This window comes from Erinaceus europaeus, chromosome 23 (genome assembly GCF_950295315.1).
Source record: "Erinaceus europaeus chromosome 23, mEriEur2.1, whole genome shotgun sequence".
Taxonomy (NCBI): domain Eukaryota; kingdom Metazoa; phylum Chordata; class Mammalia; order Eulipotyphla; family Erinaceidae; genus Erinaceus; species Erinaceus europaeus.
Window position 1 is genome coordinate 13,512,040 of NC_080184.1, and position 19,836 is coordinate 13,531,875.

The 19,836-nt window shown below is 52.6% G+C and overlaps 1 protein-coding gene across 6 annotated transcripts in view; it reads right to left on the reverse strand.

The window, feature by feature from the left end:
• The window catches only part of CACNA1A (calcium voltage-gated channel subunit alpha1 A), a 194,359-nt gene extending 177,140 nt beyond the window's left edge, over positions 1 to 17,219 (reverse strand). For all 6 annotated transcript variants that reach the window (XM_016192271.2, XM_016192270.2, XM_060181837.1 and 3 more), the window contains exon 1: positions 16,909 to 17,219. In XM_016192271.2, the coding sequence (XP_016047757.2) occupies positions 16,909 to 17,204 (296 nt within the window). In that variant the 5' untranslated portion in view covers positions 17,205 to 17,219. The remainder of the gene's footprint in view (positions 1 to 16,908) is intronic.
• Between the last annotated feature and the right edge of the window lie 2,617 nt (positions 17,220 to 19,836).

Consider the following 19,836-nt stretch of genomic DNA (forward strand, 5'->3'; position numbering starts at 1 on the left):
CACCCAAAGACCAGGCTCAGCCCCCTCCGGGAACCCTAAGACCAGGCTCAGCCCCCAGGACCCCCCCAGGCCAGGCTCAGCCCCAGCTCTGCAGGCCTCCTCTCCCTCATTCATCTCAGTATCAAAGCTCCCAGCAGTAAGAATGTTGGCTGGAAGATCAAATATTTAACCAGGAAAGAACCAGCTGCAAGAAAGGCTCCTCAGGGGACTGGCTGCCGGGGTGAACCTCAGATTCTGCCCAGGGTACCAGGCGGGAGGGCATCCCCCCACCCCAACCCCGCAACGGAGGCGGCCGAGATAGATCTGGGCATGGACCGCTGAGCCCCCGTTTGCACCCAGACTCACACAGGCCGGCAGGAGGAGAGGAATGGGACAAGCAATGCTCTGGGGGGTTCTGAGGGTTGGGGGGTTGGTTTGGGGAGGTGAAGAGAAAGCCTCCTGCCTGAGGTTCTGAGACCTCGGGTTCAATCCCCAGCACCACCATCCACCAGAGCTCAGCAGGGCTCTGGTATTTCTTTTCTCTTTGTATCTCTCTCTCTCGTTTAAATACATAAAATAATATCAAAGAGTATAGATCACAGTACCCAGAATTCACCAATTTTATTCACTGTACACAGAGCAATTTTTTTTTTTTTAGTCACCACCGCTGCAAGAGACAGAGACAGAGAGGGGAGTCTGGGCTGTGGCACACCCAGTAGAGCACACCTGTCACCCTGCACAAGGGCCTGGGTTCGAGCCCCCACTCCCCACCTACAGAGAGAGGAAAGCTTCACAGGCGGTGAAGCAGGTCTGAAGGTCTCTTTGTCTCTCTCCCTCTCTATCTCTCCCTCCCCTCTTGATTTCTCTGTGAAGGAAAGAAGGAAAGAGGAGTTGGACAGAGATGCCTCTGGTTAAGCACACACACTCCAGTGCACAAGGACCTGGGTTCGAGCCCCTGGTCCCTACCAGCAGGGGGAAGATTTCACGAGCAGTGAAGCAGGGGCTGCAGGTGTCTCTGTGTCTCTCTCCCTCTCTATCTCCCCCTTCCCTCTTGATTTCTGTCTCTAACCAAAATCAGGAGAATAAAAACCATAAATACATATATATAAGCCTGTACAGTGAACATACACAAAAGAAAAAAAACAAAAAATATCACCACGAGGCTCCCTGGATCAGAAAGAAGCACGATCTCGAACCCAACAGCTGGCGGAGAAGGGAGGGTGGCAGAGAGGCCCCCACAGTTTGCCGGCCAACCTTTTCCCCCAGCTCCAACTGCAACTTCCTCTCGTTCACACTGTGAACACCACCGGCTGGACATGCGTGCTTGTGTATGTGGGTTTGAAAGGTCAGAGACAGCTTGTTTCCACACCCGCCCACCCGGAGAAGCCGCTGTGACAGTCTCTTCCTGGCCCCCCAAACACACACACACACACAAACCCCTCCAGCCAAGAAGAATTTTCTCCATCTCCCTGGCTCAGACTGGGGTACAGGGTTCTACACCCCAACACCTCCCAGGGGGGCCTCCCCCGCCTCAGTTCAAAAATCAATCCAATCTTCCTTTCCTGCCTTTCTTTCTCTTCCATCTGCTCTTCTTTTAAATATTCTCTTAATTTCACTATTTCCAGGTTTGTTTTTTCTTATTTCCCCAGAGCCCTGCTGAACTCCAGCTGATGGTGGTGCTGGGGACTGAACCTGGGACATCAGAGCCTCAGGCAGGAGCGTCTGTTTGCAGAACCATTAAGCTATCTCCCCAGTCCTGGTATCTATTATTATTGTTGTTGTATTTGTTATTATTATTATCATCATTATCAGAGTCCTACTCAGCTCTGACTTATGAGGGTGCAGGGAATGGAACCTGGGACTTCAGAGTCTCAGGCATAAAAGTTTCTCTGCAAAACCATTATGCTGTCTCCTCCATCCCTGTTTATATATTTTGAATTAAAGAGAGAGAGATAGCAGAACCCTGCTCTGCTCTGGCTGATGGTGGTTCTGGGGACTGAGCCTAAGACCTCAGAGCCTCAGGCAGGAGAGACTTTTGCAGAACTACTGTTCTCTCCTGGGTCCTGTCCTTTTTATGTTGACTTCTAAAAACTCTTTACATATGTGGCATTTCTTTAAAATCCAGAGCCCTGCTGAGCTCTAGCTGATGGTGGTGCTGGGGATTAAACCTGGGGCCTCAGAGCCTCAGGTAGGAGAGTCTGTTTGCAGAACCACTGTGCTGTCTCCTCGGCCCAGTTTCCTAAACTTGGATTCAGCTAATCTCCAAACTCTCTTTGAGTGACAGAAGAAACTGCTCATCTGGTAGAGTGCAGGACTCTCCTGTCTGAGGCTCCAAACTTGACCCCTAATGACGTATGAATGTGTGTGTGTCCCCTGTGGAATCTGTTTCTTATTGAGTGTGTGTGCCATTTTTAAAAGATCTATTTATTTGTTGGTTCATGAGAGACTCAGTCTTCTCCCTCTGCCACATGCAATGCGGGGTATCAAACTCAGGACCTCATGCTTGAGAATCCGAAGCCTTATCCTCTGCACCCCCTCCCAGGCTGCTATATAATTTTTTTAACTTTTTAAAAAATATTTTTATTTACTTATTCCCTATTGTTGCCCTCGTTGTTTTAACATTGTTGTAGTTATTATTGTTGTAGTTACTGATGTCGTCATTGTTGGATAGGACAGAGAGAAACGGAGAGAGAAGGGGAAGACAGAGAGGGGGAGAGAAAGACAGACACCTGCAGACCTGCTTCACCGCCTGGGAAACGACGCCCCTGCAGGTGGGGAGCCGGGGGCTCGAACCGGGATTCTTACGCCGGTCCTTGTGATTGCGCCACCTGCGCTTAACCCGCTGCACTACCGCCCGACTCCCTGCTATATATAAATTCTTTAGGGGCTGGAAGACAGCCCTGTGCTAAGCCCTGTGATCTGTTCGAGGGCCTGGGTCTGAGACCCTGGCACTACATGGGAGCACTTTGCACAAGCAAGTGGAGTGGTGGTGGTGGTGGTGGTGTGTGTGTGTGTGTGTGTGTGTGTGTGTGTGTGTCTGTCTGTCTGTCTCTCCCCCATCTTTCACCATTTATCTGGGGGGAAAATTAAAAGTGCCCGCCAGGTTGAGTCTACTTCTCCTGGCAGACTCTTATTTATTTAATCTCTGATTAAAAGGGGAATAAAAAAAAAAAAACACGGTGGTGACCTTTTCAAGACTGGCAGCCCTGCAGCTAAACCACAGTTTTACTCTGAAAATAATCAGCACCTCGGACAGAGAGGGGGAGAGGGAGAGGGAGAGAGGCAGAGGTAGAAGGAAAGAAGGAGAGGGAGAGAGTGGAATTGTGTGCATTCCACAGGGAAACCAACTAACAGAAGCTGGCTAGAGGCAGGAGAGAGACAGAGGAGAAATCAGCAGTACCAAGCAGCTTTTTCTATGCCAGATAGCAACACAGAGCAAATTTCAATGAAGACGCCACGTTTGCAAGTGGTTTAAGTCCAGCTGTCAGAAAAACTGTCATAATATCTTCATTTCTGCTCAAACAAGACACTTAAAGCTTCCGACAAGGCGGGGGGGGGGGGGAGTTCAGACACCCAAAGTACGTCTCGAGAAAGCTCTGGATGTGAGGGATATAGTCCCCTGTGCACTCAACAATCCGTGCAACCATGACAGGGCAGCCCTGGTGTTTTCCAAAGACAACTGGGTGGTTTAGAAATGGATTCACCCCCGACCCCACAGGCTGGGGGTGTGGGTCCACCTGCTAATGCCCGTGTCCAGCAGAGAAGCCATGACAGAAGCCAGAACTCTCACCTTCTACAGCACATAAAGAATTTCTCCAGACTCCCAGAGGGGGAGAAATGTCAGGGGAAGATGCCCAGAGGGCTCTGAACCCCAACTCCATCAGGACCCGGAGAGAGAAGAGGAAAAAAGGAAAGACACTCGGGAGTAGTCACAGGTGGAGGTGTGACTTAGAAAGGGAGAGAAGGCAGGAGCAGAGGGGAAATGGGGGGGCAGATATATATTAATTTAGATGTTCAGGGACCAGGCGGTAGCACAGTAGGTTAAGCACACATGGCGCAAAGCGCACGGACTGGCCTAAGGATCCCGGTTCAAGCCCCCGGCTCCCCACCTGCAGGGGAGTCGCTTCCCAGGCGGTGAAGCAGGTCTGCAGGTGTCTGTCTTTCTCTCCCCCTCTCTGTCTTCCCCTCCTCTATCGATTTCTCTCTGTCCTAGCCAACAACGACAGCAATCACGGCAACAACAACGATAAACAACAAGGGCAGCAAAAGGGAAAAAATAGCCTCCAGGAGCAGTGGATTTGTAGAGCAGGCACCGAGCCCCAGCGATAACCCTGGAGGCAAAAAAAAAAAAATCTAGATAGTTCTAAAAATAATAGTCAGCCCATATCTGTGAACTTGGGAGAACCACTGCAGTTTTCAATGGAGGGAATGGGGACGCAGAACTCTGGTAGTGAGAATGGTGTGAAATTGTAGCCCTAATATTTCATGATCTGTAAATCAATATTAAATTATACACACACATATGTATTAAGAAATAGGCTCACCCAAGTTTATGGTGATAGAAAAAAAAAGATTTGAAGTAAAATACATCAGAATGTCTCTTAGAAAATCTCTCTGGATTGGAGAGGTTATATGTTACTTTCTACTCTCCTTTTTTTTTCTTTTAAGAATTTATTTATTATGAGAAAGATAGGAGGAGAAGGAGAAAGAACCAGACATCACTCTGATCCATGTGAGACCAGAAATCTAACTCCAGACCTCCCAGACCATTTTATTCTTCTTTGTAGTTGAAATATTCAAGAAAAGCAGTAGCTCTTGGCAGCTGTCACGTGGGGGCTGAGAGGTGAAGAGAAAGGAGTTGAATCGGGATGGGGAGACAATGCATGGGTAGCACGCAGGACTTGAGTAAGGGGAGACTCAGTTTGATTCCTAGCAATATTACCGTGCCAGAGAAGAAAAAAAAAAAAAAAGGAGGAGTGACAGGAAGGAAGGAAGGAGAAAGATGAAAGAAAGGAAGGGTGAAAGGAAGAAAGGAGAAAGGAAAGAAAAGAAAGGAATGAGGAAGGAAAGAAAGATGGAAAGGAAGGAAAGAAAAAGATGAAAGGAGGAAAGAAAGCAGGGAGGGAGGAAAGGAAGGAAGGAAGGAAGGAAGGAAGGAAGGAAGGAAGGAAAGAAAGAAAGAAAGGGAGGCAGGCAGGCAGGCAAGCATGGAGGGAAGGAAGGAAAAAAGAGGAGAGGAAGGATAGCTCAACATATCCAAGGATACATTCAAGATTGATGGTTGGACAGGCAGGTGGATGAACAGGTGGATGGGCGGACAGAGTGAGCACGGGTAATAACTCGGAGGGGGAAAATGGCCCAGAAAGAGGGAAATGTTTACAAGATACTTTGAGATGTGAATGAGCTGGGCTTGGACCATATACAAAAAGGAAATTAACAACAACAACAACAACAAAACAAGCCTCAGACAAGTTGGGTGGAGTTAGAGTGGGAGTAATAAAGAGTGGAAATGACTAGAATAAGCACTAAACAGGTCCAGGGGGAGAGCGCAGTGGTTCACACTCCAGACCTGCATTTCTGAGGCCCCAGGCTCAACCCCTAGCACCACCTGAAACCAAGAGCCGAGCAGTGTTCTTTCTGTATCTGTCTCTCCTATTCCTCTCACTCACTGAAATAAAACAAAACAAATGTTGAAGTTAAAAACAAAAAACAAAAAACGCCAGAAAGCAGGTCATGTGGGGCCTTGAAGAGCCCAAGTCCATCTGTCACCTGTCATCTCGGACCAGCTGAGACATTTCCCACAACCTGCTGTGAAGAGAGAGATGTTCCACTAGCCAACCAAGGTTAACTGATGGGGAAACAAAAAGAAAAAAAAAAAAAAAAAAGGAAGGAAGGAAGGAAAGACAGAAGGAAGGAACCCTAAGAATTCTACTTCCAGGTCCAGTGCCGGGGGGGGGGGGGAGTTTGTCTGAATTGTAACAACTGGTCAGTAACATCTTTTCTTCCTTAGCTATTCCACAAGCAAGCACTCGTGACACAATGCAGATTCAAGGGGGGGAGGATCAGGAAGGTGGGCCACTGTCCCCTCCCCTCAGAGAACTTCCTAGAGGTAAGACATGAACATAACACTCTTCCTGGTTTGCACAAGAGCACACAAGGATCGTCTGACATGGGAGTGAACACGAGTAGAGTAAGCAGGGTGCTAGGTCAAGACTTGGTCATTCCAAAGTCAAGGAAGAACAAGTATCAGAGAAAGACAGCCACACAGGGATGCCAGGTTCCATCAGAATCTATTTCCCCATTGTCCCACCCACCCTGTACACTCAATGGCCCATCTTATCAATCCATCCACTAATCCATCCATCCCTCTACTCACCCACTATTCATCCATCCATCCACCCATCCATTCACTAATCTATCCATCACCCACTGTTCATCCATCCATCCACCAATCCATGCATGTATCCAGCTACCAGTCCATCCACTCACCCACCAATCCATCCACTAATCCATCCATCCCCCCATCCACCAATCAACCTGCTTATCCACCCACTAACAGCTCGTTCATCTACCCATCCAATTATCCATTCACCCCACACTTCTCTTTCTTTTGCTTTTTTATTTTTTTGCAGTATACAGCCATATTTTTTCCTTTTTGCTTTCTTTATAAACTAGTGACTTAATATTGACTTACAAAATCATAAGATCACAGGTATCTAATTCCACACCATTCCCACCCCCAGAGTCCAGTGTCCCCATTCCCTCCACTGGAAACTGCAGTGGTTCTCCCAAGGTCACAGATACGGGCTGACTATTATTTCTACAACTGTCTAGATTTAGATATATTTGCCCTTTCCCCACCCCCTATGGTCCCGCCTTCTCTTATGTTCTAAGCCACACCTACATCTGTTACTACTTCTGAATGTCTTTCCTATTTTCCCTTTTCTCTCTCTGGGTCCTGATGAAACTGGAGTTCAGAGCTCTCCGTTCATCTTCCCCCTATCACTCCACCCCCTTTTCTTTCTTTCCTTCATCCAACCATCCACCAACCTACTGACTCATCCATGAAGAAACCATTTTCTTTCTTCGTTCACAAAACTTTCCCCATGCAGGTGGGGACTGGAGGCTCAAACCCCGATATTTGTGCATTGTAACATGTGCGCTCAACCAGGTGAACCACCACGTGGGGCTCAATAACCCATTTTCTTACTCACCCAGATATCCACTCACTCAACCCTATCCACTTTTTTTTTCATCCAATCATTATCCATCCATCCAACCATCCACTTGACCTACCCACCAATAATCCAATAGCCCTATGCATTGACCCGACTCTCCATCAACATGGTGCATTATTACTTCCGTCTGTTCACCCTTCCTTCCTTGCTCCATCCATCCGTCTGTCTGTTCAGTCATCCGTAGATCCATCTGCCTATGTGCTCAGTCAACACTAGCCACAGAAATGCCTCTCCCCTCCCTCAAAATGATGAGCAGCCAGCCCCACGCACAAGCCAGAGTTTCTTCCAGGACTACATGGCAATGTAGAAAGAACAGGTCTTTCTAATCACTCCCCCAAAGGTCATTCCAGTCCATGAACATGTGTGACTTTCCCAACCAGGGCAGGACCCCAACTGTTCCAAGGTCTTGTGAAGTCCACAGGGAAGTCTGCCTCTGTGAGGAACATGAGATCATCAGAGAAGGTGTTCCCAGTTCGAGACTTGACTTCATCAAGGGTGTCAGGAGAAAGGGGGCTATGTACAGATTGGAGATATTCAGGGGGGAGGGCGTAGTGGGGGATCTAAAGAATAGGAAAGGACGGGAGTCGGGTGGTAGCGCAGCGGGTTAAGCGCAGGTGGCGCAAAGCACAAGGACTGGTGGAAGGATCCCGGTTCGAGCCCCCGGCTCCCCACCTGCAGGGGAGTCGCTTCACAGGCGGTGAAGCAGGTCTGCAGGTGTCTGTCTTTCTCTCCCCCTCTCTGTCTTCCCCTCCTCTCTCCATTTCTCTCTGTCCTATCCAACAACGACGACATCAATAACAACAACAATAAACAACAAGGGCAACAAAAGGGAATAAATAAGTAAATTAAAAAAATTTTTAAAGAATGGGAAAGGACACAGAAGAGGAGTGTTAAAGAGAGAAAGGCGAGACTTAGCTTGGACTGTGGTACTGTGGGATGACGAGTCTGTCATCCCTGTGTCTTTGGCTTACACCCTGGAGCAGGTGACCTGCCAGATGGGTGGATGGACGGAGTTATGCCAAAGATTAAGAACCAGGCTACACGGCAGAATCAGAAGTTGGGTCCGAAAGGTCTAAACATAAGCTCCCAAAAATGTTCACTCTTAGGGGCTAGGCGGTGGTGCGCCCGGTTAAAAAGTGCACACACGTTACAGTGCACAAGGACCCAGGTTCAAGCCCCTGGTCCCCACCTGCAAGGGGGAAGCTTCATGAGCAATGAAGCAGGGCTGCAGGTGTCTTTCTGTCTCTCCCCTTCTCTGTCTCCCTCTCCCCTCTCAATTTCTCTCTGTCTTCATCCAATAATAAATAAATAAAATTTTTAAAAAGAACATATTTCTATTTAAAAAGTTCACTCTTGGGAGTAGGGTGGTAGTGCAGCGGGTTAAGCGCATGTAGATCCCGGTTCAAGCCCCCCAGCTCCCCACCTGCAGGGAAGTCGCTTCACAGGCAGTGAAGCAGGTCTGCAGGTGTCTGTCTTCCCCTCCTCTTTCCATTTCTCTCTGTCCTATCCAACAATGACGACATCAATAACAATAACTACAACAACAATAAAAAGGGAAAAATAAATGTAAAAAAATTTTTTTAAGTTCACTCTTCCATCTTCCCTTCCTCCCGTTCCTATAATCACTGGGTTAACCCATCCATTCATAAACGGATCCATCTACCCCCGCCCAGCCAGGCTTCTATCCTCCTGTTCAGTCGTTCACTATTAATTCACCTCTCCATTTACCCATCCATCCATCCACCAGCCTATGCACCCGTCTGTCCTTCTGTCCATTTGCCCATACAGTCACTGATTCATCTATCCATCTACCCATTTTATCTAGTCACACACAAAATCATCCATCCATCCACCCACCCACCCATCCTCCACCTGTCCACAGACCCATCTGTCCATCCATCTATCCATCCACCCATTCACCCACCCACCCATCCTCCACCTATCCAATGTATCCATTTACCCACCTGTCCACAGACCCATCTGTCCATCCATCCATCCACCCATCCATCTAGTGCTTAGTTCCAGATACTCTTCTAAATATACCACATACAAACTCATCAAACCATCCAAGACAGGTGCTTTGTAAACCTCACCGGTCAGAATGAAAAACTGAGGCCCAGAGCACCCAAGGGACTTGACCAAGGTCACACTAACCCCACTGGCACCTGTGCCCAAGTCGCCTGGCTACACAGTCCACCCTCTCCACTGGACCATGCTGACCTTTGTCTGCCACAAGTCAAATAACTGTCCAACCTCGAACGCTAGGCTGGCTTACAAGACCCACACATGAAGGCACAGGGGACCCACACACGAAGGCACAGGGGGCCGTGGCCACCCCAGCCCTCTGTGAGAACACAGAGCAAACCATGAAGACGGCTGAGCCAGAGAATGTCAGATAGCTGGCCTTCCGGAATCGCGGTGCCTCTCAGCTGATTCCGGCGGCTCAAGTCTTGAGCACACAACCTAAAATTAACAGCCTGAACTCATCCATTCAAGAATTATTTCGTCGCCGCAGCGCTGCTCATAATAGTGAGGCAGGAGAAAGAAAAACAAAAACAAAAAAACCTCTGGAAACTTCCCAAATGTCCATCACCCAGAACTTTTTTTGTACAAATTGTTGGATCATCAGAAGGCAATATTGTGGAGAGAGAAATAAAAGACCTAGAGTGAGTGACACTCAATAGAGAGAGCTGGATCTTAGAAGGAGGGAGGTGGGGGAGGCAGAGGACAGCCAGTGTAACTCTAGAAAAAAAAAAAAAAAAAGACGGCAGAGAAGCCGTGGAGAGTTATGGCCGAAATGAATATGGGATCTGGGCAGGAGAAGGCTGAGCACAAACAGTACACACCCTGCAGGGACTTTGTTCAAGCACTAGAACTACATGGAGCTGAGAGGAGAGACCCTCCACGGGCTCCCTGGGTGCTGTGCAGGGTGCTGAGAGAGGAGACCCCACAGCCCTGCCCACCCTGCATGGGGTCCCTGGGTGCTGTGCAGGGTGCTGAGAGAGGAGAGACCCCACAGCCCTGCCCACCCTCCATGGGCTCCCTGGGTGCTGTGCAGGGTGCTGAGAGAGGAGAGACCCCACAGCCTGCCCACCCTCCATGGGCTCCCTGGGTGCTGTGCCTGGTGCTGAGAGAGGAGAGACCCCACAGCCCTGCCCACCCTCCATGGGCTCCCTGGGTGCTGTGCAGGGTGCTGAGAGAGGAGAGACCCCACAGCCTGCCCACCCTCCATGGGCTCCCTGGGTGCTGTGCCTGGTGCTGAGAGAGGAGAGACCTCACAGCCCTGCCCACCCTCCATGGGCTCCCTGGGTGTTGTGCCTGGTGCTGAGAGAGGAGACACCCCACAGCCCTGCCTCACCCTCCATGGGCTCCCTGGGTGCTGTCCATGGTGCTGAGAGAGGAGAGACCCCACAGTCCTGCCCACCCTCCATGGGCTCCCTGGGTGCTGTCCATGGTGCTGAGAGAGGAGACACCCCACAGCCCTGCCCACCCTCCATGGGCTCCCTGGGTGCTGTCCATGGTGCTGAGAGAGGAGACACCCCACAGCCCTGCCCACCCTCCATGGGCTCCCTGGGTGCTGCCCATGGTGCTAAGAGAGGAGAGACCCCACAGCCCTGCCCACCCTCCATGGGCTCCCTGGGTGCTGTGCCTGGTGCTGAGAGAGGAGAGACCCCACAGCCCTGCCCACCCTCCATGGGCTCCCTGGGTGCTGTCCATGGTGCTGAGAGAGGAGACACCCCACAGCCCTGCCCACACTCCATGGGGCTCCCTGGGTGCTGTGCCTGGTGCTGAGAGAGGAGTGACCCCACAGTCCTGTCCACCCTCCATGGGGCTCCCTGGGTGCTGTGCCTGGTGCTGAGAGAGGAGAGACCCCACAGCCCTGCCCCCCCTCCATGGGGCTCCCTGGGTGCTGTCCATGGTGCTGAGAGAGGAGTGACCCCACAGTCCTGTCCACCCTCCATGGGGCTCCCTGGGTGCTGTGCCTGGTGCTGAGAGAGGAGAGACCCCACAGCCCTGCCCCCCCTCCATGGGGCTCCCTGGGTGCTGTCCATGGTGCTGAGAGAGGAGACACCCCACAGCCCTGCCCACACTCCATGGGGCTCCCTGGGTGCTGTGCAGGGTGCTGAGAGAGGAGACACCCCACAGCCCTGCCCACCCTCCATGGGCTCCCTGAGTGCTGTGCCTGGTGCTGAGAGAGGAGAGACCCCACAGCCCTGCCCACCCTCCATGGGGCTCCCTGGGTGCTGTGCAGGGTGCTGAGAGAGGAGACACCCCACAGCCCTGCCCACCCTCCATGGGGCTCCCTGGGTGCTGTGCAGGGTGCTGAGAGAGGAGAGATCCCACAGCCCTGCCCACCCTCCATGGGGCTCCCTGGGTGCTGTGCAGGGTGCTGAGAGAGGAGAGACCCCACAGCCCTGCCCACCCTCCATGGGCTCCCTGGGTGCTGTGCCTGGTGCTGAGAGAGGAGAGACCCCACAGACCTGCCCACCCTCCATGGGCTCCCTGGGTGCTGCTGTGCAGGGTGCTGAGAGAGGAGAGACCCCACAGCCCTGCCCACTCTCCATGGACTCTCAAACATGAAGTCCTAAGCTTGATCCCTAACTTTGCAGATGCTCTGTTCCTCTCTCTCTCTGTCTCTCATTCCCCCTCATATTTGTCATTTTTTAATTATTTTTTACTTTTTTAATATTTATTTATTCCATTGTGTTGCCCTTGTTGTTTTGTTGTTGTTATTATTGTTGTCATTGTTATTGGATAGGACAGAGAGAAGAGGCAAAGACAGAGAGGGGCAGAGAAAAGACAGACACCTGCAGACCTGCTTCACCACCTGGGAAGCGACTTCCCTGCAGGTGGGGATCCAGGGGCTGGAACTGGGATCCTTACACCAGTCCTTGTACTTTGTGCAACGTGCGCTTAACCCACTGCGCTACCACCCGACTCCCAAAATTATTTAATTTTTTAAAGAGGGAGACACCAGAGTCCTGCTCAGCTCTGGCTGACGGTGGTTGTGGGGACTGAATCTGGGACCTCAGAGCCTCAGGCAGGAGAGTCTCTTTGCAGAACCATCCTGCTGTCTCCCAAGCCCTTAAGTAATTTTCTTAATATTTTATTCTATTTAATTTCATTTTAGAGAGAGAGAAAGACACCAGAGCCCTACTCAGCTCTGGTTGATGGTGGTGCTAGGTATTGAACCTGGCACTTGGCAGCCTCAGGCAGGAGGGGCCCCCCCTCTCTCTGTCCCTCCCTCCCTCCCTCCCACCCTCTCTACTTTCTCACACATATGAAATGTCTTTTCAAGTTTTAAGTGAAGAACGGGTAAACAGAAACTCCACAAATGATATGGTGACCACAGAAAATGGACCCGTGGGTGGGTGGCCGGCCCACAGGAGAGGGCTCACCAGCCTGGGAAGTGAACCTTTGGATAGGCAACTGGCGGAACCCCAAACAAAACACCAAAGGGCTCCCCCACCGCCACCACCACAGCCTCCCCAGATGACTTCACCCTAGCACCTGCCCAGAGCAGAAACCACAGGCTCCCTCTGCCTCCACACCGAGACCAGAAGGGAGAAATGGCAGCTTCTAGAACCTTCTATTATTCCTCTGGCCTTGAGGGCACACACACACACACACACACACACATCTCTGGGACTCTCATAAATAAATAAATCTTGGTCATTTATCCAAAGGACATGCAAACACTAAATTCAAAGGAACACATGCACCCGTGTTCATAGCTGCGTTATTCACAATAGCGAAAGAGTGGATGCAGCCTAAATGCTCGTCATCAGATGACTGGCTAAAGAAATTATGAGGTGTATATCCCATGGAATACTACTATGCCATCAAAAAGATGATGTTGTGTCCTTTGGGCCAAAATGAACTGGAGGTGATGCTGCTTAGTGAAATAAATAGATGAAAGACCACTCCCAGATGGTCTCGTTCATACGTGGAATCTAGAGATCTCATGCACATGGATTTGCAAAAAAAAAAAAAAAAAAATTCAGAGGCCAGCAAACTGTTTCTGAAACTTGTGAGAACTCTGATGGTTTCTTTGGGAGCCAGGAGGGCAGGACACAGGACTCTGGTGCTCAGTGTGGTGTGGAAACAGACTCTGAAATCTTACAATCTTGTAGCTGGCGATTCATTAAAAAAAAAAAACATTAAAAATGACGAGAAGGAAAGGTAACCAGATACATTCCACTTGCCAACTATTTTCTAGAACTTTCCACTAAGTCAGCATTCTCACACCAGACTGCAATTTCTTCCACCCAAAAATATAGTCTTCTTCTTTCTACCAGCCACACAGAGGGGTTACCTGATGCCATGCCAGGGTCCACCCACCCCTTCACTCCCCACCCCCCAGGCTTATTCTGGGGCACACAGGTGCAGGCCAGAAGCCCCGGGAGCTTCCCCTGGTTCCCTGGCAACTTCCATGTGGTGCCCGGGTCTGGAGCCCAACTAAGCCTAGAATTTGGCGAGGCAGTTGCCTCCCCAGATGAGCTACTCTCCGACTTCATAAAGTCTCTGCTCCTGTCTCCCTTTTCAATGGGCATTGAAAGGCTATTTGGGAACATCTGACTGATGAGAGAGAGAGAGAGAGAGAGAGAGAGAGAGAGACAGAGAAGTACAGCCTCTGGCCCCTGCAAAGCCAGGAATTGAACCCCAAACATCACGCTAAAGAGTCCAGTGGTCCAACCACCATACCCCCCTCGCTGAAAGGACCCTCCCAGATGACACTGGGTTCTAACCCTCCATCCTAAAACAGGGGGCACACAGGGGGTCTGGACTGCATGTCCCCAACGAGCCTAGTGGCGCATCCTCCCCCCACCCCCAGAATGTCCCAGAGAGTCATTGCTTCTGTTGGGTGGCCTGGGAGGAAGCTCAGTGGATAAAGCACTGGACTCTCAAGTGTGAGGTCCCGGGTTCAAGAGAGATGGAGAGACCACAGCATGGGAGCTTCCTTTGCCTCCAGTGAGGCTGCCCATGTGGTACCAGGGGCTAGAGCCCCGGGGCCTGGAGCCCAGCAAGGTAGATACCCATCACACACACCCCAGTGAGGCCTCTCTCCAGCCCTGCCAAGATACCTTAAACTGGCCTCAGACTTGGGCCACTCCTGTCTGTCTTTTGACTTTATTTGAAAGGTGAAGAGAGAGAAAAAAAAAAAAAAGGCTGAGAGTTAGAAAAAGGCAAAGAGGAGGAGGAGGTGGAAGAGGTGGAGAGGAAAAGAGAGATCTGGGTCCAGAAATCAAGCTCAGCTCCTTGGTCCCTGGAAGATTAGAGACACAGGTCCTCACTTCCCTGTCCCTTTCCCCTTGTCCCCTTGTCCCTGTCCCCTTGTTCCCCTGTCCCCCACCCCTTATTTCCCTGTCTCCCTGTCCCACCCCTTAGTCCTCCTGTCCCCTGTCTCCCTGTCCTCCTCTCCCTGTCCCCCTGTCCCTTGTCCCCTGCCCTCTTGTCCCCCATTCCCTCTACCCCTGTTCCTTGTCCCCTGTCCTCTTGTCCCTGTCCCTCTGTCCCATCCCCTGCCCCTGTCCCCCTATCCCACCCCTCGTCTCCCATCCCCTGTCCCCACTTAACAAAAGTGCTTTGAAAATAGCCACAAAGTGATGGATGGGAAACCTTTTCTCTCTGGAAAAAAAAAATTATCTCTACTAAGTTTGCTGCCTCTAGTCAGAAAGAAAGAGAGGAAGGGAGGAAAAGAGGGAGAAAGAGAGGGAGGAAGGGAGGGAGAGAGGGGATGGATGGATGGATGGATGGATGGAAAAGACGCCAAAACTGCAGGTGGAAAAAAAAAAGTACAAACTCATCCCTCCCAAGCTTCCAGACAGAGAGAGGGAGAGGGAGAGGGAGAGGGAGAGGGAGAGAGAGAGAGAGAGAGAGAAGGAGATGGAGGAGAGATGGAGGAGGGACAATGAAGCCTGGGGGACGCACCCAACTCTCTGGGTGCATCTCCCACTGTCCTCCCTCCTTCACCTCCCACCCCCCCCAAAAAAAAGGCCAGATGGATCCTGGCTGGACACGGGGTCACATGAGGACACCCCCAAGCTCCCACCACCTTCCCGGCCTCCCGGAGGGAAGCCATTTCCCACCTGAGAGCTGCCAGCAGGCCGAGGGGGTTCTGGGGGTGCCTCCTCTGGGGAGCCTCGGCTACTGAAAGGCCCCCCAAACACACACACACACAGCAATTAGTTTTTTTAAAAAATGCAAGTAAAAACAGACCCTCAGACACGAGGTTGAAACTTCAGAGACATCTTGGGAGGGAAGATGAAATGTGAGTTGATGAGATGACCCCCCCCCCAAAGTCAATGCGGCAAATTTAGCACCTCCAAGCCTCAGACACAACCCCCCCCCCCAAAAAAAAAAAAAGTTGGAAGCTGCAAAGTCAACCTCCATTCTGGCCCATCAAGTACCCTTCAGACAAGGAATCCAGAGACCACCCTTGGGTGGGACGGGGGTGGGGGGAGCCCATTCCAGGAAGAGGGGGGAAGTAGCTGAGAGTCCAGACAGACACACACACATACATGGAATTGAGGGGGCTCCTCAGTGAGCCCCACACACGTACTCTGTTGTACTCGGGGGGGGGCCCAGCCAGGCTGGGGAGGAAGAGCGTGAGGCCCCCCACATTCTATCTGGGTCATGGTTAGATAACTGCTCCAAGGCCCCAATAATCGCCCGTCCTTACACACCACCCTCACACACCCCAACAGATGCAAAGACCAGCCAGCACCCAAAAGAGTGCACCCCCACCCATACTGAGAAGAAGGGGTCCTCTCTCTTGGGATCTCCGGGGTGACAGAAGCTGATTCCAAGCCTGTTCCTGCCAGGGAACCCCTCCTCCTGGCTTGCCCGCCCCCACGGGAAAGAACCCACCATCACCCCATTTTTCTCAGCTTAAGAAAATGGGGGGGTGGAAGAGGTTCTCATGGGATGGTTTTTGGGGGGGAAAGGAGAGGCAGGTGGAATGTCTCAGACAACCCCCTCAAAAGATGAGGAGGTCTCTGTACCCCCCAAAAATCACACACATGTGGGCCAAGGGTGTCAGCTCAGTTCCCCACACACACTTCCTGGGAACCCCCTCGCTTAAGCACCCTGCCCTGAGGGGTCCTGAGAGAGGGTTCCCCAGTTTGGGGGAGAGGCAGAGAGGAGGCAAAGGCCCCTGGAGTTCACTGGGATGCTGGAGGCCCAACCAGTCCTGACACCCCAAGTGCTGTCTCATTTCTTCTGGGTTGCCCCAGACCTCAGGCCCCAAGTTACTGACTGGGGGAGGGGACCCCAACACTCAGCCTTGGGTGTCGAGGGACTCAGAGGGTGTCTACCCCTCACCAGAGGAGTCTGGGGGACGCAAGCCGGCTGGGTGGGGGAGATGGGGCGCCCCCTAGAAGATCACCTTTGCTCCCCAAGTTCCCTTCTGTGGGGGGGCGGCATGGGAGGAAGGGGGAGGGGATGAGGGTGGAGAGGAGGATGGGGAGAAGGATGGAGAGGAGGAAGAGGATGGAGAGGATGGAGAGGAGGAGGAAGATGGAGAGGATGAAGACGGGGAGGAGGAGGAGGAGGAGGAGGTGGCAGCGGCGGGCACCCGGGGCCCTCGGTGCACCTGCTGGGTCGGGGGTTGCTCGGGGCGGCGCGCGGCTGGGGGAGGAGGCGCGCGGGGCTCGGCGCGGCGGCGGCCCCGGGTCCGAGGGAAGGATATGGCCATTCGGTGATCTTCTTGGCGTACTTCCTCACCACGTTGTCCTCGCTGAAGAGGAAGAGCGAGCGGTTGACGGTGAGGCAGCTCTGACGCACGGGGATGGGGTTGTAGAGGGCCATGGTGCGTGCGCGCTGCGCCATGGACTGCTTGTAGACGCGGGGCGCCCCCGGCTGCGCGCCCGGCCTGGGGGGCCCCGCGCCCCGGCCTCCGCCCGCGCCCGCCAGCGGGGGCCCCCCGGCGCCCCCCGCCGCCGCCCCGGGGCCGCGGGCCGGGGGCTCGTCTCCAAAGCGCGCCATCCTGCGGGGAGCGGGCCCGCGGTCAGGCGGGGGCCGGGCGCCGGGGCCCCCGGGCGGGCGGGCGAGGCTGCGGGCGGCTGCGGGGAGCGGAGCGCGGCGCCCGGCGCGGCTCTGCCCATCGGCGGGCGCGGGGCGCGGGGCTCAGGGCGCGGAGGGCCCGCCCCGGCCGGGCTCAGCGGAGCCCCGGGACATCCCGCACGCGCGGGCGGGCGGGCGGCGGGAGGGGAGAGGCGGGGTGGGGCGGGGCTGCGGGGAGAGAGAGGGAGGGGAGAGAGAGGGAAGGGAGAGGAGAGAGAGAGCTGGAGGGGAGAGAGAGGGGCGGGGGGGAGAGACAGCGGGAGAGACAGAGAAGAAGGGAGAAAGAGATGGAGAGAAGAGAGAGACACAGGGACACGGAGGAAGAAAGAGGGACAGGGAGGGAGAAAAGGAGGAAGAATGGGGAGAGAAAGAGAGAGAGAAGGTTGAAGGTATCGCCCGGGCAAGAAGGCCAAGGAGATGCAGAGATGGGACGAGAGAGAGAGAGAGAGAGAGAGAGAGATCGCACCCAGGCCAGAAAGGGAGGGAAAAAAATTTTTTTTTAATTTAAAGAAAAAGCACCCAGGCAAGGCCAAGGAGGTGGAGGAAGAGATTCAGAGATGCACAGAGACAGAGAGAGAGATAAGAGAGAGATGAAGAGAGACGCCCAGGTCAAAGAGAGGGGAGAGGATTATAACATCACCCAGGCCAAGGAGAAACTGAGACAGGGGAAAGAGAGAGAGGAGGGATGGAGAACTCGCAGCCAGAAAACAAGAAAAGAAATAGACTAGATAGATAGATAGATAGATAGATAGATAGATAGATAGATAGATAGATAGATTCAAAGAAAAACACCCAGAAAAGGAGGTCAAGGAGGTGGAGAGGTGCAGAGATGAGGAAAGAGACAGAGAGAGAGAGAGAGAATGGACAGAGAACCCAGGCCAGAAAGGGAGAAATTTAAAAAATTCAAGTTAAAAAAAAAAAAAAAACTACCCAGGAGAGAAGGCCAATGAGTTACAGACATGCAGAGAAAGAGAGAGAAGTGGACAGAGGACAGGGCACCCAAGGCAGAAATGAATAATAATAATAACCACCCAGAAAAGAAGGATAAGCAAATAGGTACAGCCCCACAGAGGAAAAAGAGAAATAAACAGACACTCTCCCAAATCAAAGAGGGGCAAAAAAAATTTTTTTTTAAATTTTTAAAGTCACCCCAGAAAGAAAGTCAAAGAGATGGAGAGAGAGAGAATATGGATGGAGCACCCAGGCCAGAGAGGGAGAAGAGAAATGTTAAGAAGGCCAAGGAGACAGACACGCAGAGAGGGAGACAGGACAGACTGAGCACCCAGGCCAGAGAGGGAAAAAAATACATTAAAAAAAAAAAATTCACCCAGACAAGAGCACCAAGGAGATTCCCACCCCACCTCCAACCCACCCACCCTTGCAAAAAAAAAATAAAAGCAGAGACACCCCCCAAAAAAGTCACCCCGCACCCCCCTCACGTGCACTCTTCTCTCTCTTTTTTTTTCCTTCCTTCACCCCTTCCTCCGTTTCTCTTCCTCTCTCCGGGTTCTCTCTCTTCTGGGGTCACATGGACATTGGGCACCAAACAGTGACCCGCTTCAGATGAATAATAATAATAATAATAACCAATCGAAAAATGCCTGGCAAGAGAAATCAAGTCTGCAGGTCTGGGCTAAAAACAATTTTTTTTCAGTTTTAAAAAAAGAAGAAGAAAAAGAAGAAGGGGAGAGAGAGGCAGCATCCGCCCCCCTCCCACCCACCCCCCTCCCTCGGCGGAGAGCAGCCCACCTGCCCCCCCCAAAAAAATTTGTTTAAATGAAATAAAAATAGAAATGGAAATAAAATAATCCGAGGCCAGCAAAAGCAAGAACGGGAAAGGAGGGGGGAGGAGGAGGTGGGGTGGGGTGGGGGAGGGGAGAGAGAAGGGGGGGTCCTGAGCCGGGGGTCTTGCAGCAGCTGGCGGGTCTCAGAAATCTCTTATCAATAGAAATAGGATTTTTTTTCTCCCCCTTCCTGAGTCTCCTCCGGCCCAGCGGCTGCAGCCCGGATGGAGGGGGGGAGAGAGAGAAAGAGAGAGATGCGCGCGCAGCCCGGGCGTGCCGGTCTTGGGGTTCAGCTGCAGCGAGTCCTAAAGATTCCCCCGCAGGGGGGAGGGGAAAAGGGAGGAAGAGGAGGAAGGGAGGGGGAGGTGCGGTCTGCAAGCCTCAGCTCAGCTGCGCCCCGCTGCCGCAGGGCCTGGGACTTGGCACCCCCCAAAAAAAATGCATCCTGACCCCCAACTCCCTCCCCTCTCATCCTCTCCTCTCCTCCCCCTCCCCTCCTCTTGTCTCCCTCCCCCTCTGCTACTTAAGAGGTTCAGATAAACCCATTGTGTGCAGAGTGGGGTGGGAGGGGGACTCAGGCCAGTGACCTCCCCCCTCCCCCCCTCCTCCTCCCCCTCCTCCCTCTCCACCCCCAGATCAATCAAAGAAGGCCCCACCCTCTCCGGAAAGGGTGCTGGGGTGAGGAAGGGGCGGGCAGGGCGAGTGGGGGAGGGGACAGCCAGGGGAACCGACGTGGGGGGAGGGGGGAGGGGGGCTGTCCAGCAGGCAGA